Below are 22,624 nucleotides of genomic sequence, written 5' to 3'. Positions count from 1 at the left end.
CTTCAGTCAATCTCTCCCTTCTTTGCAGTGTACGAGAAAGAAAGTTTATATAGGGTACCACACCAGGGGCCCACGAGGATACAAGGAAACTTACAATGGGCCGATCAGCGTAATCATGGAAGCTCTATAAGTACCTACTATCAGATATCTCAAAAGTTCACTCAATCTCCTCTTTTCGAAATTTATAATAGAAAGTTTGTATAGAACGTCAAGTAAGTACAGCACAGGGACTTAAAAGGGAAGGCTTCCTAAGAATACACGAGGTAATAGGGTGCTTGGAGAGAGAGATCGGCTTAGAAATGTCAGCTCGCAAAACCACAAAGAGACACAAAGAGACTTCAAGAGGCTGGTCGGCTTACTGCTAACAGGTCTTAAGAAGTAACAGTTATGCCAAAGGACCACGCAAGGTTTTCTTTTCGAAGTTTATATAGAAAGTATATCAGGACAACTCTCCTCCCGAAATTGACCTCTCTTTCGGCCACCTCTTTTGATTCTTTTTTGATGGAGCAGCGAGTAGCGGGCTTTTTTTTATTATTGTTTCCTTTTTTTGTGCCCTTGAGCTGTCTCCTTTGTTGTAAAAAAAATATATAACGTCACACGAGAAAACACAACGAGAGAAGAAAAGGAAGAAGAAAAATATGATAACGATGACGAAAAAAAGAGAAAATAAGGAAAAGAACAAATACAAAAGCAAGAAGTACTTATAAATTGGAGGTGCACTACTACAGCTCTTAAACCATTATGTCAAAAGATCCAATCAGTCTCATCTCGTCTTCGCGGTCCAAGAAGTTGATCAACACACCGTCACACACGAGGACACAAGGGGTGGTACTTTTTTTTTTTTACATCAGAGGACACGGCTCAAGGGCAATAAAAGGAGTACAACAACAACAAAAAAAGCCCGCTACTCGCCGCTCCTTTAAAAGATAAAAGTAAAGAGTAGCTTCCACCTCTCAAATCAACTGTTTTCAAAGCCCAAAAAGATCATTCAGGTCGGTTGGTACTTCAAGACGCGTCCACCTCTCAAATCAACTGTTTTCAAAGTCCAAAAATGAGATCAGTCGGGTTCTCATGAGTCTCCTTTAGGTTCACGGCACAAAAGAATGGTCATATTACCACCAGGGTCATAAAACTACCCCTGGAAATGCTCACTCAGAACTCCTACGAGAGCCTTGTCAAATAGGTGAGCTTGGGCCCCGTAGTCATGACAACTCCCAAGACATATCGACAACCTCAGACGCCCCGATAAATTGCGTGTTCGTCCTTGTCATTTCAGTACAGAGACTTTCCACAAAACGCCAACAGCGGTCACAACAAGACTACAATGAGACAAGAGACCAGACGGGGTTGAAAACAGCACTTTCCGAGAATTTGCTACCTTCCCTATCTCAAATCTACCGACAGAATACCGCAAAGGGGAGAGAACAGGCGAGGAGAGAAGAGCCGGCCAATTAGTAACTCCGGTGAACTATAGTTACTCGCCATCTCGCCTTCCTAACAACAAACCCGAGCGTGCAGCAGAGAAGGAAGAGGGAAGGGAAAGACTGAGAAATGACTGGAAGGGAAGCATATCGTCACCTTCGTAAACAAACCGCCTACGTCATTATTTTCTACTTTACAGGAAACCAGAAAACAACTGTCATTATCTCATTTGGCTTAAGATTTAGGCAGAAATGAAAAGGCCAATTCCAGAACACTCAAACCATGAATGACGAAGGCAACTCTACAAATATGGGCGTCACTTGCTGAAAAACTGATGTAGACAAAAACCTGGAAATCTCTGAAAAATTACTTAAGCGATTATTTTATGAGGGTGACGATAACCTCACAGCAACGAAAAGGGGAATGAAGATATGGCAAGAAAGTTAATGTATCGCCACACAGATACGAAGAGGAGGAATGGGAAGACAGAGGAATGAGTACGTACACGAAGCGGGGAAATATATAACCGCAGTACACCGAGAAGGGGAGGGGGAGGAAGGACAGAGGAATGACCAGAAGGGAAGGGAATGAGCGCAGAGTAACCAGGAGGGAAAGGAGAGCCACACGAATGACTGGAAGGGGAATATGTAACCTCACAGCAAAGAGAAGGGAAAGGAAAGACAGGAATGGTTGGAAGGGGAATATGTAACCTCACAGCAAAGAGAAGGGAAAGGAAAGACAGGAATGGTTGGAAGGGGAATATGTAACCTCACAGCAAAGAGAAGGGAAAGGAAAGACAGGAATGGTTGGAAGGGGAATATGTAAACTCACAGCAAAGAGAAGGGAAAGGAAAGACAGGAAGAAGGAGAAATGGTTGGAAGGGAAACATGTAACCTCACAGCAAGAAGGGAAAGGAAAGACAGGAATGGTTGGAAGGGAAACATGTAAACTCACAGCAACGAGAAGTGAAGGGAAAGACACGAAGGAGAAAAAGGGAAATCTACAACACGGAAAAGGGAAAGGGTGGACAGAAGAAGACGAAGAAAGAGAAAAGAAACAAAATATTGGAAAGAGAAAAAACAAAGTAGAAAAAAATGAGAAACAAATATAAGGAGGAAAATAAGTTGAAATAAAAAGTATAGAAAAAGAAATACACGAAATAAGCAAACAAAAAACTGAAATATCGTAGAAAAAAAATAACAGAATGCAAAAGACTGAAAAAAATCGTAAATAAACACAGTAAAAAGTAAATAAATAAAAAAAACAAGAAAAAAACCCAGCCCCTCAGTAGACTCGAAAACGAAAATATTGTCAACGAAGCGCAATGCCGCGACCCCCCCCCCCTCCTGCAGCGCCTCCCCTGTGATGACGCAACGAATTGGCCTCCTGAAGGGCGCTATCCCCGGGGCCTCCACTTCCGTGTCCCCGAGGACCCAACTTTTGTCTCTGGTTGTACGGCGCGGCTCAAAGGAGGAGGAGGAGGAGGAGGAGGAGGAGGAGGAGGTGATGGTAGTGGTGGTGGTGAAGGAAGAGATAGGGGTAGAAGAGGAGGACGAGTGGGAAGACGAGGAAGAGGAGGAGGAGGAGGAGGAGGAGGAGGAGGAGGAGGACGCGGAGGGGGAGTGGTGAAGGATGTGGTGAAAGAGGAGGAGGAGGAGGAGGAGGAGGAGGAGGAGGAGGAGGAAGTGGAGGAGAAAGATGTGTGGGTGGAGAAGGAGGAGGTGAAGGAGGGGATGGTGGTGAAGGAGGAAGAAAAGGAGGTATAAGAGAGCATGAGGAGGAGGAGGAGGAGGAAGAGGAGGAGGAGGAGGAGGGAAAGGAAGAGTGGTAAGAGGAGGAGGAGGAGGATGAGGAGATAAAGAAAAGAAAAGGCAGAAAAGGAAAGAGAAGAACAACAGGAAGAAAGACAAAACCACAACAAAGAAAGAAGAAGAAAAAGACAAAAAAAAAGAAAAGAAAACGAAATTAACCGGAAGAAGTAAACGAAAAGAAATAAATGCAATCATGAGTGTTAGGAAAATTAGTAACACACACACACACACACACACACACACACACACACACACACATAACTCTCCCCACCTCCACCCACACACACACACACACATCCATCCATACTTCCCCCCTCCGTCCTCCCTCCTCCCCACCCCACCACACACATACAGAGGGGGCGTGCAGGCAGCTTTGGAACGTGACAAAGGGATAAAAGAGTGCTTCCAAACGCTGCTTCACTAAAGGCAAATTGATATCAACGGGGCGGCGGAATGCGACAAAACGGCTGTAGCTCAAACCTGTAGCGAACGTGTCTCTTTAGCGAGAGGGGGGAGAGGGGAGAGGAGAGAGAGAGAGAGAGAGAGAGAGAGAGAGAGAGAGAGAGAGAGAGAGAGAGAGAGTATATGAAATGACTTTTACATATATGCTCAAACCAACATTCTCTCTCTCTCTCTCTCTCTCTCTCTCTCTCTCTAATTAAAGGGCCTCGTGTGGGCGGACATAACCCAATTATTTAATTAAGAACGGAGGTAAGGCGAGGTGTGGGAGGGAGTGCCGAGTGATGGAGATTGGGGGGGAGGGAGGGAGGGAGGGAGAGAGAGGGGGAGGGAGAGAGGAAAAGGAGTATAATAATTAGTTGTGTAAAGTGTAATGAAACGGTTAACAGTGCAATTATTTTCATCATTCTGGTTGTTGTTGTTATTATTGTTGCTATTATTGACAAAGTGGTTATAGTAGAAGTGATACTGTTATTTTTATTACTACTACTACTACTACTACTACTACTACTACTACTACTACTACTACTACTACTACTACTACTACTATTGTTGTTCTTGTTATTACTTGTTCTCTTTTATTATCGTCAACTTCATTAGTGGTATTAGTGATATAATCTGCAGTAATAAGCAATGTTGACAAAAAGAAGTTGGAGTTACACACAAAAAAAGAGGAAGAAGAGGAAAAGGGAGAGAAGTATAATGATGATGATGAGGAGGAGGAGGAGGAGAAGGAGGAGGAGGAGGACGAGAAGGAAGGAGGAGGGGGAAGAAGAAAAGCAAGGAGAGAGGAAACATTAAAGTAGAGGATGAAAAACAGTCGAGGGCTAAACAACTGGAAGAAAAAGAAAGAAAGAAAGAAAGAAAAAAAGATACTCAAGAAGATAGAGAAAGGAGGAAAAGGGAGAGAGAGTAACCAGAAACGCTCCTTACTTCTCCTCCACTAATTATCTCTTGCCTCCACTTCTTTTCCTCTTTCTTTCCCTCGCTTTTGTTTTCCTCTTGGCTATATTTTTCTTTTCTCCCCTTCAGCTTTTTGCCTATCCTTCACTTGACCTCCTTCCCTTTATCTTTCTTTTCCCATCTTCGTTTTTCACTTCCCTTTCATCTTTTTTTCCTTCCCTTCATCTTTTTCTCCTTCCCATCTTCGTTTTTTCCCTTCCCTTCATCTTTTTTTGTCCTTCCCTTCATCTTTTTTTCCTTCCCTTCATCTTTTTTTCCTTCCCTTCATCTTTTTTTGTCCTTCCCTTCATCTTTTTCTCCTTCCCATCTTCGTTTTTTCCCCTTCCCTTCATCTTTTTCTCCTTCCCATCTTCGTTTTTTCCCCTTCCCTTCATCTTTTTCTCCTTCCCATCTTCGTTTTTTCCCCTTCCCTTCATCTTTTTTTCCTTCCCTTCATCTTTTCTTCCCTTCCTTCATCTTTTTTTCCTTTCCTTCATCTTTTTCTCCTTCCCATCATCTTTTCCCTTCCCTTCATCTTTTTTTCTTTTCCTTTCATTTTTCATCTACTTTACCCATCCCTTCATTTTTCCCCTTCTTTTCATCTTTTTCCCTCCTCTCATCTTTTTTCCGTTCTTTTATATTCTTCCCTTCATCTTTCTTTCCTCTTCCCTTCCTTTCTTCCTCCCTTCCACTCTCCCTTCCTCTTTCTTCTCCTATCTTTACCTTTCTTCTTCCCATCACTTCAACTTCCTTTCCCTTCACTTCGCCTTCTTCCCTTCCCTTATAACCCTTTTCCACTCTCCCTCCCCCTTCACTCCCTTCTCCATTCCCTTCCTTTGCTGTCCCCTTCCCTTCACTTCCTATCACCTCACTTCTTCCCTTCTTTACTTTCTACTCCAATTCCTTCACTTTCAACCCTCTTCCATTCTCCCATCCCTTCATTACTTCATCCATTCAACTCACCTTATCTCCTTCCCCTTCCTTTCCCCTTCCTTTCCATTCCAGCACCTTCCCTTCATCCCTTCCCCTTCCCTCCCCTTTCCTAAATGCCTCCTCAACACAGAGTCACCGGGACGCAGGAAATGGAGTAAGAGCAAAGCGATGAAGGGGAAGGGGAGGAGGAGGAGGAGGAGGAGGAGGAGGAGGAGGCAACGTTAGCGGTGGTGGTGGTAATCTCAAAGTGGTTTAGCCTCTCCCCCTCTCTCTCTCCACATAAGACCTCATTAAAGACCAAGGTAAATAAAAGAAATGCGCAGCTTCCCACAGGTATACACCCCACTTAATTAGAGATCCGGTACACCTGAGCTCTCTCTCTCTCTCTCTCTCTCTTCTAGGTGAAAAAAGAGAGGGAAAGGAAGGGAAATAAATGAGTGAGTGAGGGAATGTACACGTGTGTGTGTGTGTGTGTGTGTGGGTGTTTTACTCATAACCAGGAGATACGAGCGACTACACACACACATAAACACAAGCACACACACCCACACACACACACACACACACACGCACACACACAGAAACGCGAGGACTCCATTTTGTTGGAAGGAATTTGATGTGTGTGTGCGTGTGAGAGAGAGAGAGAGAGAGAGAGAGAGAGAGAGAGAGAGAGAGAGAGAGAGAGAGAGAGAGAGAGAGAGAGAGAGAGAGAGAGAGAGAGAGAGAGAGAGAGAGAGAGAGAGAGAGAGAGAGAGAGAGAGAGAGAGAGAGAGAGAGAGAGAGAGAGAGAGAGAGAGAAGCAGAGAAGAGGAGGTAGGAGAAGAAAAGAGAAGAGATGGAGGAAGGAAAAATGAGACAGGTAGAAAAAGAGGTGGAAAAAGAGGTGGAAGAAGAAAAGAAAGAGGTGGAGGAAGGAAAAAAAAGTAGAGGTAGAGAAAGAGGAGGCAAAAATGTAGTTCCAGAGACTACCGCCAGAGACTTTAAACCGCTTAAAAAGGACACATTTTTCCTACTCTCTCTCTCTCTCTCTCTCTCTCGTACAGATAAAAAGTGTTACGTAACTTTTCTGAACAAAACAGGTGTGTGTGTGTGTGTGTGTGTGTGTGTGTGTGTGTGTGTGTGTGTGTGTGTGTGTGTGTGTGTGTGTCTATTGGAGCGAATCTTAATTAATGGCGCTTGGAGGACCACCCCCACCCCACCCTCTCTCTCTCTCTCTCTCTCTCTCTCTCTCTCTCTCTCGCCCCAGGTCACATTATAAGACGATTTATACGACGCACCAACACACGAACGCACGCACGCACGAACGCTCGCTCTCACATAACTAATAAATCTTGTGGAGTTTTCAGACCGCCTCAATAGAAATGTGGAGGAGGAGGAGGAGGAGGAGGAGGAGGAGGAGGAGGAGGAGGAAGAGCAGGAGGAGGAGGAGAAGGAGGAGGAGGGTGAAAAAGCGTGAATGATGAGGTAAAGAAAATGGAGGAAGAGAAAGACGAGGATGGCAGCGAGGAGGAGGAGGAGGAGGAGGAGGAGGAGGAGGAGGAGGAGGAGGAAGAAAAATATGTATAATAATAATAATAATAATAATAATAAAGACAAGAAGAAGAATTAGAAGAAGAAGAAGAAGAAGAAGAAGAAGAAGAAGAAGAAAAAGAAAAAAAATAGAAAAGAACGGAATAAAAAAAATAAGAGGAAAAGTGGAAGAGGAGAATATTGAATGTTTAGTTATGGAAATGCGGAGGAAGGAGATGAAAGGGACGGGAAAGGGAGGGGAGAGGGAGGGGAAAGGGAGGGGAAAGTTAAGAGGTAGGGCGGGGACATTATTAAAGGGTGAGTGAGTGAGTGAGTGAGTGAGTGAGTGGGTGAAAAAGATTGAGTCAAAATTTCATCCTTCATCTCTCTTCATTCACCATCCCCCTTCCTCCTCCTCCCTCTCTTCCACTTCCTCCATCCACAACCTCACACACATCCTCATCCTCCTCTCCTTTCCTCCACCTACGTAATATAAGTTAAGACAAATCCACCTTTTCATCCACCCACGCCACCTCAAGCTAACCACAAACTCCATTCTTCCCCCTCCTCTTCTTCCTTCCTTCTCCTTCAGTATCTTCGTCAGCGCCTTCAGCACCTCTCCAGTTCACCAATATAATGCAAGTTAAGACAGATCCTCCTTCTCTTTCGCCCACAGCACCTCAAACTAAGCTACAATCCCTATTCTCCCTCTCCTCCTCCTCCTTCTTCGTCTCCTTCAGTCTCTGCAGCCCCAAGAGAACCATCAGGTGTCTTTCCTCCCTTCGTCCTTCACCCGCCACGTTCCTCCCTCCGCGGGGCCATCACGCGCGTGGTTGCCTGGGCGGAACGTAGCGGGTCAGAGGTGTGGATATTTTTCCCCTCCAGCGCGCTTCAGTGAGTGTTGGGAGGCGGGGAACCGTGGAGGAGAAACTACAGTAGAGGAAGAAGGCGGAGGAGGTCGAGGCGTGGGAGGAGGAGGGTGGTAGATTGTAGAGAAAGTGAGGATACAAAGGAAAAGGTCATGAATAGGAGAATGAGGATTTAGAGGTATGATAAGAAGTGTGAGGAAGAGGAAGAAGAGGAGGAGGAAGAGGAGGAGGAAACGTATGATAAAGAAGCAGAGGACGATGAATAAGGGATGAGGATTAAGGAAGAAAAGTCATAATTGAGGAAAAGGAAGATATAGTGTAGGAGGAAGAGGAGGAGGAAGAAGAAGAGGAAGGAGGAGAAGGAGGAGGAGGAGGAAATATGATAAGAGGATAAGAGAGAGCTTTAGGAAGAACTTGAATAAATGGGAAAGGAAAGTTAAAGGAGGAGATGGAGGAGGAGGAGGAGGAGGAGGAGGAGGAGGAGGAGGAGGAGGAGGAGAAGAAGAGGGGGAAGGAATTCAGTCAAGGGTCAATAAGAAAGAAAGATATGAAGAACGAAGGAAAGAAGGAAGGAAGGAAGGAAGGAAGGAAGGGAGAGAAAATATATCTCGCAGTTGAGGTAAGCAAGAAAAGATGAAGGATGAAGAAGATAGAGAATAAAGAAGGAAAAAGAAAAATGGAGAAATGAGATGGAGGAAGGCTAAAAGGAGTGAAATGGAGTCGGAGTCGGAGGAGGAGTCGGAGGAGTCGGAGGAGGAGGAGGAGGAGGAGGAGGAAAGATGGATGAGAGGAGGCGAGAAACGAAAAGCGAAGATGGAAGAAAAAAGAAAAATAAGAAAATTGAATGAAGGAAAAATGGAAGAGGAGGAAAACGAAAAATAATATGAAAAGTAGAACATATATTTTTTCCTTCAATCACTTTTATTTATTTATTTATTCATTCATCTACCTTTTGGGTGGGGAAGAAACAGGAGGAGGAGGAGGAGGAAGAAGAAAAGGAAAAGAAAAGAACGAGGAGGAGGAGGAGGAAGGAGAGAGTAGAGGAGTAAGGTGGAGATGAGGTACTGTAAAAGGAGGAGGAGGAGGAGGAGGAGGAGGTAGGGCAAAATAAGGTCACGTGGAGGTGAAGTGGAGGTAAGGTGAGAAGGAAGGAGGTAAAGGACAGGTGAGGTAGGGAAAAAAAAGGTGAGGGGAGGTAAAAATGAGGTGAAAGAATGCTGCTGGAGGAAGAAGAGACTATGGAGGAGGAGGAGGAGGAGGAGGAGGAGGAAGAAGAGGAGAGGTACTAGAGTTGGTGAAGAAGAAAACAGAAGAGGAATGATGAAGAAGAAAGAAGAGGATGATGAATAGGAGTGATGTTAGTGGAGGAAGAGGAGGAGGAGGAGGAGGAGGAGGAGGAAGAAGAAGAGGAGAGGTACTCGAGTTGGTGAAGAAGTAGGCAGAAGAGGAGGAGGATGAATAGGAGTGATGTTAGTGAAGGAGGAGGAGGAGGAGGAAGGAAAATGCAGGCGGGAGCAAGATTGGAAAAGCAAGGTAAAGCCAGGTAAGGTCAGGTAAAGTGAAGTGAGCTTAACCAGGGTAAGGTGAAGGGCAGGTGGGAGAAAAATGGAAGGAAAGTGGAAAGTGGAAGGAAAGAGGAGGGAAAGTGGTAAGTGGAAGGAAAGCCTCATGAAAGTGGAAGGAGAGTACCAGGGAAATGAAATGAAAATAGAAGTGAAGTGGGAGAATGGTGGAAAGTGGAAGAAAAATGAAAGAAAAGTGGAAGGGAAGTGGAAGGGAAACGGAAGGTATAAGGAAAGTGGAAGAAAAATGAAAGAAAAGTGGAAGGGAAGTGGAAGGAAAACGGAAAGAAAAATGAAAGTGGAAGGAAAATGGAAGGAAAGTGGAAAGTGGAAGAAAAGAGGAGGGAAAGTGGTAAGTGGAAGAAAAGTGTCAGGGAAACGGAATGTACAAGAAAAGTGAATGGAAAATGGAACGGAAGGGGTAGGAACGTGTGAGGTCAGGCAAAGTAAGGTGAGGGACAGGGGGAGGGAAGGTTAGCTGGCTGGTTCTTCTTCTTCACCAGGTTTGAGCACCAGACAACCTCGGCGCCACAGGGAACAGGAGGAAGGTAACACGGGGGAACACCGAGGATAATGAAAAACAAGAGAAATCGTAGCCGAGGTCGAAGAAGAAGAAGAATAAGAAGAAAAGAAGAAAAATAATAATAGGAAGAAAAAGAGGTGGGGGGGCAACACCGAGGAGAAGGAAAAAGAAGCGAAATCGTAGCAGAGGTCGAAGAAGAAGAAGAAGAAGAAAAGAAGAAAAATAATAATAAGAAGAAAAAGAGGAAGAAGAGGATGAAGAAGGGAAGAAGGCGAAAGATGAAGATAAAGAATTGGATAAAGATGAAGAAGAAGAAGAAGAAAAGAAGCGAAGTTGAAGAAGAAGAAGAAGAAGAAGAAGAAGAATATGATGAAGAAGACGAAGAAGAAGAATAGGAAGACGAAGATGAAGACGAAAAAGATGAAGAAGAAACGATGTCGAAGTCGAAAAAGAAGAGGAAGAGGAAAAGGAAGCGAAGTCGAAGAAAAAGAAGAAGAAAAAGAAGCGAAGTCGAGGTCAAAGAAGAAAAGACGAAGAAGAAGAACCATTTCCTTGCCCTGAGCCTCTTCTCTGACGGACGAGATGGAGGGATGAGAAACAGACAGAGTGATAGACAGATAGACAGACAGATAGATCAGGCAAGAAAGATTCAGGACATAAGATAGACATATTTTTTTTTTAACAGCAAAGGAGTCAGTTCAAGGACATAAAAAAAGGAAAAAAATATGAAAAAAAAGCCCGCTGGTCACTGCTCCTAAAAAAGAGTTAGAGGAGTAGCCGAAAGATAGGTCCATTTCGGGAGGAGAGGTGTCCTGATACCCTCCTTTTCATAGATAGATAGATAGATAAAGACAGATAGATAGATATAAAGAGAAGGAAAGGCTTACACAACACCGTAATAGATCACACAAAAGGTCATTATCATCGTCATCATCATCATCATCGTCATCATTTTCCGTAAGCTACAATTTACGAGGCCGAACACAAACTAAAGGAAAGGGAGGATTGAGACGTGTGGAGCGCCTTGAACCGCCTTGAGGGAAAAAAAAGGGAGAGAGAGAAAAAATGGGGGTGAGAAAGGGAGAGAAAAAATCCTTGAATCTCCCTCACTGTAGATTAATGTTGAGCGAAGAACAAAGGATGATGATGATGATGATGAGGAGGAGGAGGAGGAGGAAGAGGACAAGCAGGTGGAGGAATAAGAGGAGGAATGGAAGAAGGATAAGGATGGAGGAGTAGGAAGAAGATATGAATAAAGCAGGAGGAGAAGGAGAAATAGAGGAAGAATAAGGATGGAGGGGAAGAAGGAGGAGGAAGGTAAAAAATAAAAAGATAGACGAGGAGAAGGAGGAGAAAGAAAATAGGGAGTTAAAAGGAGGAGGGAGGTAAGAATGAAAAGAATGAAGGACGAGTAGGAAGAATGAAGGAAAGATAAGGATGAAGGAGAAAGAGGAGGGGAAGGAGGGAAGAGAAGAAAGGGGAGAGGAGGAGGACAGAGTGGGTTATGTATGGAATAAACATGAAGTAAACAAAAAAAAATCGAAATACACAATTCTCTTACGAAAAAAAAAATGCTTCTCGAGGTTATATACAAAGATCTTGAATTCAGTGAAAAAAAAAAAAGAAGCCGTTCAATAAAGAATTTTGTTACGACGGAGGAGAGAAAAGAAAAAATACAACAAAAATGAAAAAAAAAAAAAATCGAGAACAACAACAACAACAAAAAAAAGGAACAGACGCACTAATTTGAGGTAAAGAAAAAAAAACACTACGAAATGAAAGAGAAGGAAAAAGAAAAAGAAAAAAATGTATCTCTTGAATAAAACTTGTAAATTCTGAAGGAAACTGTGTGTGTGTTAGCGGCGTGGAAAAGCCTTCTTAGCTCTCCTCCTCCTCCTCCTCCTCCTCCTCCTCCTCCTCCGTGGGTTGGAAGAGGTGGTGGTTTGGGGAGAAACAAACGATGAAGAAGAACAAAACGAGGCAATATTTCACTCTTGCAAGGGTCGGAGGAGAAGGAGGAGGAGGAGGAGGAGGGTAGATGCTGATGCTGGTGGGGAAAGAAGCAGACGAGGAATGCTGCAGGAGGTGGAAGAGGAGGAAGAAGAGGCGGGATGCTAGTGGAGGAGGAGGAGGAGGAGGAGGAGGAGGAGGAGGAGGTGCGTGTGGGAGGAGGATTGGTGTGCACAGCTTTAAGGACGAGATGCGAACAACCTTACATCGCTGGGTGGTCATGGCGTCAAACGGTGGTGGTGGTGGTGGTGGTGGTGATGGTGGGGCTAGATGTGCTGGTGGTGGTGATGATGGTGGTGGTGATGTTATTAGTGGTGTTGGTGATGGTGGTGATGGTGGTGATTGTGGTGATTGTGGTGGTTGTTTCCAAGGTTACTGTTGACTGCTGGCGACTTGGAAGCTTTGTACTAACTGACTGACTGACTGACTGACTGACTGGTTGATTGATCGAAATCCTGACTGGCTGACTGGATGACTGACTGACTGACTGACTGACTGGTTGACTGATTGAAATCCTGACTGACTGACTGGATGACTGACTGACTGACTGACTGACTGACTGCTTGATTGATTGAAAACCTAACTGGCTGACTGACTTGGCCGGCCGACTAAGTGCTGACTGACTGACTGACCGGGTGACTTACTGACTAACTGACTGACTGACTGACCGGGTGACTTACTGACTAACTGACTGACTGACTGGCGTGATGGTGCGTAATTGCGATGACTGAGCAAGATTGTGGTGAGCGAGGTAGGCCTAACTCTCTCTGCGGCGTAGGGACAAACTCTAAGGTCATTGTTTCCCTTTTTTTCCTTTCTCCCTTCCATCCTTTCTTCCCTCCTCCTTCCCTCCTAATCCTTAACGCCTTTCTTCTCTCCTTTGTCTCTCTTTATCCTTCTCCTGTTTATTACATTCATTCTCTATCTCTCTCTTTCTCTCTGTCTCTGTCTCCCCTTCTCCAGCCAATCCTCTCTCTTTCTCTCTGTCTATCTCAATCTTTCATTTCTTTACCACTCTTCAATCTTAATTTCTCTCTTCCTTTTCTTACTTCGTGTTCATCCTTCTGCAGTAAGTGGTGGTGGTGGTGGTGGTGGTGATGGTGGTGGTGGTGGTGGTGGTTGCCTAGGTTATTTCTCTCATTAAACTCCTTTATTATCCACTGTAGCAAAAAATTGTACTAAAAGAAAGAGAGTTTATAAATTCGAAGATATGGAGGGAAAATAAAAGGGGGGAGGAAGGGAGAGAGAGAGAGAGAGAGAGAGAGAGAGAGAGAGAGAGAGAGAGAGAGAGAGAGAGAGAGAGAGAGAGAGAGAGAGAGAGAGAGAGAGAGACTGACTACGACGAATTGAGTAAATGGGTGGATAAATGAAGATAGAGCGCCGCAGGGGTGGAAATTAAATGCAACTGGACAGACTGAAAAATGTGAAAAAAAAAAAAGAGGAGAAAATATTTGTTGAATGGTTTCGTTCTGGGAAGAGAGAAAGAAAGAAAAAAAAGTCTACATCTCTACCACAGTTACAGATTTTATTCTCTCTCTCTCTCTCTCTCTCTCTCTCTCTCTCTCTTCACTCTCCTCCTTACTGCCAACACTTTTCCCAATACTCTCTCTCTCTCTCCTTTCACCTCCTCCTTACTGCCAACACACTTTTCCCAATACTCTCTCTCTCTCTCTCTTTCACTCTCCTCCTTACTGCCAACACACTTTTCCCAATACTCTCTCTCTCTCCTCTTCAGGTTACCAAGAACTCGACATTCGCGGAACAAACAAGATATTTTTTTTTTCATTCGCCCTATAGAATATTTTCCTTCCCCGCTCATTTCAACGTTATTTTCAAGGCATCAGGATTCCTCTCTTCCCACTTCTCTCTTTCCCTTTCTCTCCCTTCCCCGAGTTGTTGAAGAGAAGGCTTATTGATGGAGGGACTCTTCTCTTCTCCCTTCTATAAACACACCAGTGGTAATAACATAGAGAGAGATAGGAAGATAGACAGATTATAGATAGATAGAGAAAGACAGAGAGGGAGAGAGAGAGATAAAAAAGCCTATCTCCCCGTATTTTATTTTTATCGGTAGGTCAAAAAATGTATATAAAAAAAGGCAGGAGGCTCAGACAGGTATTTCCCTCTTGTCTCACCTGTACAAAGGCAATTAGGAGGGGATGAGAGGGGATTGATCACCTGACTTTCTTACATCAGGCTGGACAGGTGTGCGAGAGAGAGAGAGAGAGAGAGAGAGAGAGAGAGAGAGAGAGAGAGAGAGAGAGAGAGAGAGAGAGAGAGAGAGAGAGAGAGAGAGAGAGAGAGAGAGAGAGAGAGAGAGAGAGAGAGAGAGAGAGAGAGAGAAATTCTTACATTCAACCTCACGAAACCAATCCCCGTCAACCCTTTCCAACGCCTCAATTTCAACCCCACCTCCAACCTCACCAGACCCAAAGACCACCCCACACATTCTCGCATTCAACCTCAATCCTCACCCAACGACTTATTTTCAACCACACAACCAAACCTCACAAAAAAGTCCCATATTTAACCTCACAACCTACCCCCCCTCAACCAAACATCCAACCCCACCAATTACACCCACGACAACCAGGATTTAACAATAACCCCAAACAACCCCTGAGGCTATCCACCCAACAACCCCGCCGAAGAAATACCACCAAAACCAACTCAATAACCAACAAGAACAACCCCCCACATACCCCCAACCCCACCCACTACCACACAACCACACCTAACCCCACCCCACTCACACAACCCCAGACAACCTTTTTCAACCTTTCCCAACCCAAACAAACCCAAAACAACCCCTCCCAATCCCAAATACAACCTTCCCCAACCCCAACCAACCCAAAACAACCCCTCCCAATCCCAAATACAACCTTCCCCAACCCCAACCAACCCAAAACAACTCCTCCCAACCCCAAATACAACCTTTTCCATCCCTTCCCAACTTTAACCATCCCCAAACAATCCTTCTCAACCTGCCTCGACCTTAACAACCTCCCAACCCCCCAAAACCCACAGGTACTCACTTGACGAGGGTGAGGTTCATACGGGGGATGTCCTTGAGGTCCTTGATCGTGTACGTGCCGCCTCCGAACTCGTAATTGGGGTTGTATTCCGTCACCATGCCGCCCGGGACTCGAAGTGTGTTCAGCTGGACGTCAGGGCCACGCTCGAATCTCTTCCGCCGCTGGGCCAGGTCGAATTTCTTGCGCTGGTACCGATTGTCTGGAGGGAGAGAGAGAGAAAAAAAAGGGATGGTGAGAGGGAGGGAGATAAAAGGGAGACGATGATAAACAAGACAGAAGAAGAAGAAGAAGGTGAGGGAGAGAGAGAAAAATGATTGGTGAGATAGAGAGGGAGAGAGAAAAGGTAAGATAAAGAAGGGAGAGGATAAAAAAAGAAGGACGGTGAGGGAGAGAGAGAGAAGGAAAAAGGATTGGTGAGATAGAGAGGGAGAGAGAAAAGGTAAGACAAAGAAGGGAGAGGATAAAAAAAGAAGGACGGTCAGGGAGAGAAAGAGAAAGAAAACTGTTTGATGAGAGGGAGGGAGAGAAAAGGATTAGAGAAGGGAGAGGATGAAGAAATAAGGAAAGGAGGTGAGGGAGAGAAGGAAAACTATTTGGTGAGAGTGAGGGAGAGAAAAAGATTAGAGGAAGGAGAGGATGAAGTTAGAAGGGAGGTGAGGGAGAGAAAGAGAAGGAAAAAGGTTTGGTGAGAGGGAGAGAAGGAGAGAGAAGGTAAGATAATAGAAGGGAGAGAATGACGAGTAATATAGAAGAAAAAAAGGTGAGAGAGAGAAAATAAAAGGCTTGGTAGGAGGGAGGAAAGGAAAACGTATGAAAAAAAGGGAGATAATGATGACTAATACAAAAGAAAAAGGAAGGCGAGGGAGAAAAAAAGATCAGGTCACAGGGAGGGAAAAAATGGGAGATAAAACAGGGAATAAAGAAGGAAGAAGGAAGAAAGGGAGAAAGAAAAAAAGGTGCGGTAAGAGAAAGGAAGAAAACATGGCAAGGAAAAGAAGGGAGATAGCTCAAGGAAACACAGAAAAAGGGAAGAAGGAAAAAAGTGCACTGATAGGGAGAGAGAGGAAAGAAGAAAATAAGGTAGGGAGAAAAAGGGAGACGAGGGTTAGCAATACAGAAAAAGGAAGGAAAGTAAGAGGTCCGTTGATAGGGAGGAAGGGAGGGTAAAAAGATGCTGTGAAAGGGAGGGAAAAATAATGAGAAAAATAAGGGAGAGAAAGGTAAAAGAAGGCAAGAGGCGTATTGATAGACAGGAAGGGAGAGTAAAGGAGCAGTAAGAGAGGGAGAAGACGGGATAAAAGGGAGATACAAAGGAAGGGAGGGAGAGGAAGTGGCGTGCTGTGAGGGAGAGAGAGAGTAAAGGTGAGGTGAGAGAGAGAGAGGTAAAAAGAGAAGGAGAGAAGAGGGAAGAATGTAGAGAAGAGGAGGAATAAGAAAGGGAGGAATGTAGAGGGACAGGAGGCAAGAAGTGGAGGAATGCAGAGAAAATGAAGGAAAGATGAAGGAATGTAGAGGGACAGGATGCAAGAAGTGGAGGAATGCAGAGAAAATGAAGGAAAGATGAAGGAATGTAGAGGGACAGGAGGCAAGAAGTGGAGGAATGCAGAGGAAATGAAGGAAAGAAAATGAAGGAATGTAGAGGGGTAGAGAAAAGACCTCCCATCCTTTTCAATTCCGCCGCCATGTTGCATCTGTTTCTATCCTCTACCGATATTTTCATTCTGACTGCTCTGCTGAACTTGCTAACTACTTGCCTCCCCCCTCCCGCGGCCCCACTGCACTCGACTTTCCACTCTTGCTCACCCCTATACTGTCCAAATCCCCTATGCAAGAGTTAACCAGCATCTCCATTCTTTCATCCCTTCTGCTGGTAAACTCAAATTGACCTCTCTTTAGGCCTCTGGTTCTGTTTTTTTTTTGTTAGAGCAGCGCTTGGCGGGGTGTTTTGTTGCTACTTTGTTTTAGTGCCCTTGAGTTGTCTCCCTTGCTTTAAAAAAAATAAAAAAAAGCAAGAGGAAAAAAAGGAACCCCGAAAAATGATGGTAACCTTCTCTGTAAACTTAAGTCACCACCAGCACCATCGTCACACCTTACCACCATCATCACCACCATCATCACCTCCACCACCACCACCGCCCGTTGCTAAGTGGGTCGTTCTAACACTTCGGGCGCTCAAACCTGCCTTGAAGTCTTCCTCTTAAGCACGTTCGGAAAGGGGTATATGTGAAAGTGGAGGGAGGGGAAGAGGGAGGAGGGGAAAACGGGGGGTCCTCCCTTACCCAACACACACACACACACACACACACACACACACACACACACAGACACACACACACACACACACACACACACACACACACACACAGACACACACACACACACACACACACACACACACACACACACACACACACACACACACACACACACACACACACACACACACACACACACACACACACACACACACACACACACACACACACACACACACACACACACACACACACACACACACACACACACAGACACACACACACACACACACACACACACACACACACACACACACACACACACACACACACACACACACACACACACACACACACACACACACACACACACACACACACACACACACACACACACACACACACACACACACACACACACAGACACACACACTCACATCAAAGTCAGCTCCTCTCGTCTCTTCTCCTTTCTCCTCCCATCACCACCATCACCATCACCATCACCACGACAACCACCACTATCACCACCACAATCACCACCATTCCTGCTTTGATGAGCCGCTTTACGTTCACTCTCAAGGCCCAAAGAAGAGAAAGGAAGGGATGGGAAGGGTAGGGAAAGGGATGGAAGGGAAGGGAGGGGGAGGGGAGGGAAGGGAAGGGAAAGAAAGGGAAAGGAATGGGAGGGAAGGGAAGGGAGGGGAAAGGAAGGGGAGGGAAAGGAAGGGGAGGGAAGGGAAGGGGAAGGAGGGGGAAGGAAGGAATGTGGAGGAAAGGAAGGGAAGGGAAGAGAAGGGAAAGGGAGGGAAGAGAAGGAAAGGAAAATGAAAATGAAAGGAAGGGAAGGGAAGGTTAGGTAAAGTAAGGTAAGATAAGGGAAGGGGAAGAGAAGAAAAGGAAGGGAAGGGGAGGGAAGGGAAGGAAAGGAAGGAAAGGGGAGGGAAGGGAAGGGAAAGAATAACACGGAAGGGAAGAAGGAGTGGAATGAGGAAGGGAGGGAAGAAACGAGGGAAGACAGTAAGGATAAGATAAGATAACATTTACTGTCCAATTAAATACAAATACAGCCAGAATTTCTTCTTGTCGTGTGCTCAAAGAGGAAGTAAAAGAAGGAAGCACAGATGTGACTCAAGGGTACAACAAAATATAGGAAGAAATCAACCTAAGAGCAATAACAACCAAATCTAAAAAATATATAAAACCTAAAATCAATTAAAGTAGTAAAAAAAAATTCTAGTAACCAATATCCAATAATTATCAAGTGGTCAGTGTTTTCTGTTTCCGCGATGATACATATTTTTTTTTTTTACAACAAAGGAGACAGCTCAAGGGCACAACAGAAAGGCAAAAATAATAAAAAAAAGCCCGCTACTCGCTGCTCTTAAATGGTTATAAAACGTTCTGGTATAAATGAATCCCTGTACCTATTTCTTGTAGTCATAGGGAGTAACGGTCCCCTGCCAGACCTCACAACAGTATAGCTTGCATGGAGGGGATGACTTACACCATTCATATACTTCACCGCTTGCTTCATTACAGGAATTTTAAACATTTCCTCAAGTGACGAACATCGAGCACCTGTTTTTCTTACCCAAATGAAGATAAAGAAAACATAATAAACGAAAAAAACAAACAAACACCAAGGCGAAAAAAAAATACAGCATAAAGGAAAGAAGGGAAAATAACAAAAAACAACAACAACATAGGCGGCCCACAAGAAGAAGATGGGTACTCACAACAGAAGATGGACGTAGCGGAGACGGAGGCCACGACGATGATGACGAGGATGATGGCAGCGATGTAGATGGTCTGTTCCACCTTAACCCCTCGACCGGCTGTGGAGGAGAAGAAGACAGGTGTGAGCGGGAGGGAGAAGAAAACAGGTGTGAGGGGGAGGGAGAGAAGACAGATGAGAGGGAGAGAAAAAGAAAGGTGTGAGGGATAGGGAGGAGGTAACAGATGAGACGGAGGGAAGGAGGGAGGGAGAGAAAAAGACAGGTAAGGGAGAGAAGAAGATAGGTGAGATGGAGAGAAGAAAGGTGTAAGGGAGAGAAAAAATATAATAGATAAGAGACAAGAGAGATGAGAGGGAGAGAGGTGAGAGAGAGAGACATGGAGGAAAGAAGGGAGAGAAAGGTGTGCGTGGGAGAGGTGAACAGGAGGGAAAAGGCGTGGGAAAGAAGGAAAATGAAAAGGGAGGAAGAGAGAGGGAGGGAGAGAGAGGGAGAGGGAGAGAAAGGGAAGGGGAGGTAAGGACAACAAAAGGAGTGTTATTAGATTCTTTCCCCTCTCTCTCTCTCTCTCTCCAGGTATTCCATTCAAGCAAGTGTGTATTTTTTTCTCTTCTCATTTCTTATTTTTCTCATCATTCTCTTTCAATTCTTTATCTCTTATTCCTTTCTATCTTTCTCTTTTTCTCGTTTCTCTTTACCTTCATTCTTTCCTTCCCTCCTTCCAGTTCTCCTTGTTTTCTTTCTTTATCTCTTTCTTTTTTCCTTCTTCCTCTCCGTCATTTTCTTTCATTCATTCACTTCTTCTCCCTTCATTCTTTTCTTCCCTCCTTCCAGTTCTCCTTGTCTTCTTCTTTATCTCCAACTTTTTCCTTCTTCCTCTCTGTTATTTGATTTTCTTTCATTCACTTCTTCTCCCTTCATTTATCACTTCATTCCTTTCATGCCCTCTCTCATTCGTCTCTTTCTTTCTCCCTTTCATTCATTCTTGCATCATTTCTCTTCATTTTTTTTGTTTCTTTGTTTATTTGCTTGTTTGTTTCTTTGTTTCTCTGTATCTTTCTTTCTCTTTCTTCCTTTGTCTTTTCTTTCTGTATTTCCTTCTTTCTTCTCTTTCTTCCCATCCCGCTCCATTTTTTTCTTCTTTCCTTTCTTTCTTTCTTTCTTTCTCCTCCTTATCTACCTCCAAATCCCGTTCTTCTCTCCATTCCTTCCTTCCCTCCTCCCTTCCTGTCTCCCTTCCTGTCTCCCTCCCTCCCTCTGTCCCTCCTTCCTTCCCTTCCTTCCTCCCTTCCGTCCTTCCCTCCTCCCTTCCTCTCTCCCTCCCTCCCTCTGTCCCTCCTTCCTTCCCTCCCTCTTTTCTCCATCCCTCTTTACAGGTATTCACGGAGGCAATATCTGTACAGGACTTCGCTAGACCGAAAGGATTAGGAGACATTGCGAAAAGGCGGAACTATGCTATTGTGAATGGGGAGGAGGAGGAGGAGGAGGAGGAGGGGAGAGAGAGTGAGCGAGAGAGAGAGAGAGAGAGAGAGAGAGAGAGAGAGAGAGAGAGAGAGAGAGAGAGAGAGAGAGAGAGAGAGAGAGAGAGAGAGAGAGAGAGAGAGAGAGAGAGAGAGAGAGAGAGAGAGAGAGAGAGAGAGAGAGAGAGAGAGAGAGAGAGAGAGAGAGAGAGAGAGAGAGAGAGAGAGAGAGAGAGAGAGAGACCAAGGAAAATGAAGGAGAGAAAGAGAGAAAGAGGAAGGAAAGAAGGCATAAAAGCTAAAAGGGAAGAATGGACAAGGAGGGAAAAAGGAAGAATACCAGGAAGAGAAAATGAAGAGAAAGCAAGAAGAAGAAAAGATAAATAAGGGAGAGAGAAACAGGAGAAACCAGGAGATACAGAGAGAGAAGAAACAGAGAAAAGGGGAAAAAGAGGAAAGGATAGAAAGAGGGACAGAACGAGAATTAAAAATAAATAGAGAAAAAAAAGGACGAAGTATTGAAAATGGAAACGAAAAGAAAATAAATAAAAAAGAGAGAAAAGAAAGTGGAGAAAACGAGAGATCAGAGGAGAGAGAGAGAGGGAAAGGGAGGAGGAGGAGGAGGAGGAGGAGGAGGAGGAGGAGGATGCAAAATGGAAGAGATTGGAGGAAAGAATGAGAGGAGATTGAGAAAATAAGTGGAAGGAAAGAGAAGAGGGAGAAAAATTGAGAGCGAGAGAGAGAGAGAGAGAGAGAGAGAGAGAGAGAGAGAGAGAGAGAGAGAGAGAGAGAGAGAGAGAGAGAGAGAGAGAGAGAGAGAGAGAGAGAGAGAGAGAGAGAGAGAGAGAGAGAGAGAGAGAGATGAAAGGAGTTGAAAGAAAAGAAAGAATGAAAGAAAAATGAACAAAAAGGAGGAAATGGAAACCAGAGCAAAAAAAAAGAAGGAAAATCAAGGAAAATTGGAGACAAACACGAGGAACCGGAAGGGAAAACAATCATGAAAATTAAAGGAAAAAAAGAAAAGAAAAATATCTGAGAGAAAAATATCACAATTCAAAAATCTAAAAATAAATATAAATTGGATTGAGAAGAAAAAAAAGAGAGAGGGAATTGTGGAGGGAACAGGAGGTAAAAAAAGAAGAAAAAAAACATAAAAGGGAAGGAGGGAGGAAAGTTAGGGCTGGGAGGATGCAACGAAAAGGTCAGGAGGAGGAGGAAGAGGAGGAGGAGGAGGAGGAGGAGGAGGGAAAGGAGGAAAAGAGTACATATACGGAGAGAGAGAGAGAGAGAGAGAGAGAGAGAGAGAGAGAGAGAGAGAGAGAGAGAGAGAGAGAGAGAGAGAGAGAGAGAGAGAGAGAGAGAGAGAGAGAGAGAGAGAGAGAGAGAGAGAGAGAGAGAGATAGAGAGAGAGAGAGAGAGAGAGAGAGAGAGAGAGAGAGAGAGAGAGAGAGAGAGAGAGAGAGAGAGAGAGAGAGAGAGAGAGAGAGAGGAAGGATGTCAGGATATGTGAAAAAAAAGGAAAAAAATGCTGGTGGATCAAAAAGATATAAAAAAAAAGATATTGAAGAGGAAGCAGAGGAGGAGGAGGAGGAATGAAGGTGAAGGAGGTGAAGGAGGAGGAGGAGGAGGAGGTGGAAGGGGGGGCGGTGTATGAAGAGGAGATATATGAGGGTGACGAAGGGAAGGGAGGGGAGTAAGAAGGGAGATAGAGGGAGTTTAGGGAGGGGGAGCACACTAGGAATGGAAGGGGGGAGGGGAGAGTAGATGGAAGGGAAGAGACGGGAAAGTGCGGGGAAGGAGAAGGAAAGGTGGGAGAAGGAAAGGGAGGGGAGGATAGCTGAAGGGATTTGGGGTGGATGGTATGTGATGGGAAGGGGAGGGAATGGAAGGGGTGATGGGGGAGGGGAGTTGACAGGTAAGGGAAAGGAAGGGGAGGGAGACAGAGGGGAAGGGAGTGGATGGTATATGAAAGAGGGAAAGGAAAAGGAGGGAAGGGACAGGAGATAAGGGAGGAAAGGGTAGGGGTGATAAGGGAGGGAAGGGTGATGGGGAAGGGAAGGGGACAAGTAAAGGAAAGGAAGGGAAGGAGGCTGAGGGCTAT

General features: G+C 44.8%; 1 protein-coding gene across 3 annotated transcripts in view; it reads right to left on the bottom strand.

The window, feature by feature from the left end:
- LOC126983025 (ALK tyrosine kinase receptor-like) overlaps positions 1 to 22,624 on the bottom strand; it is a 294,044-nt gene that overhangs the window by 56,137 nt on the left and 215,283 nt on the right. For all 3 annotated transcript variants that reach the window (XM_050835449.1, XM_050835446.1, XM_050835447.1), the window contains 2 exons: positions 19,067 to 19,165; positions 15,076 to 15,274 (listed from right to left, as the gene is read on the bottom strand). In XM_050835449.1, the coding sequence (XP_050691406.1) occupies positions 15,076 to 15,274; positions 19,067 to 19,165 (298 nt within the window). The remainder of the gene's footprint in view (positions 1 to 15,075; positions 15,275 to 19,066; positions 19,166 to 22,624) is intronic.

The sequence above is a fragment of the Eriocheir sinensis genome, chromosome 52 (genome assembly GCF_024679095.1).
Source record: "Eriocheir sinensis breed Jianghai 21 chromosome 52, ASM2467909v1, whole genome shotgun sequence".
Taxonomy (NCBI): Eukaryota; Metazoa; Arthropoda; class Malacostraca; order Decapoda; family Varunidae; genus Eriocheir; species Eriocheir sinensis.
The sequence above is the reverse complement of the archived record's forward strand: the minus strand, read 5'-3'. Positions and strand labels throughout refer to the sequence as shown.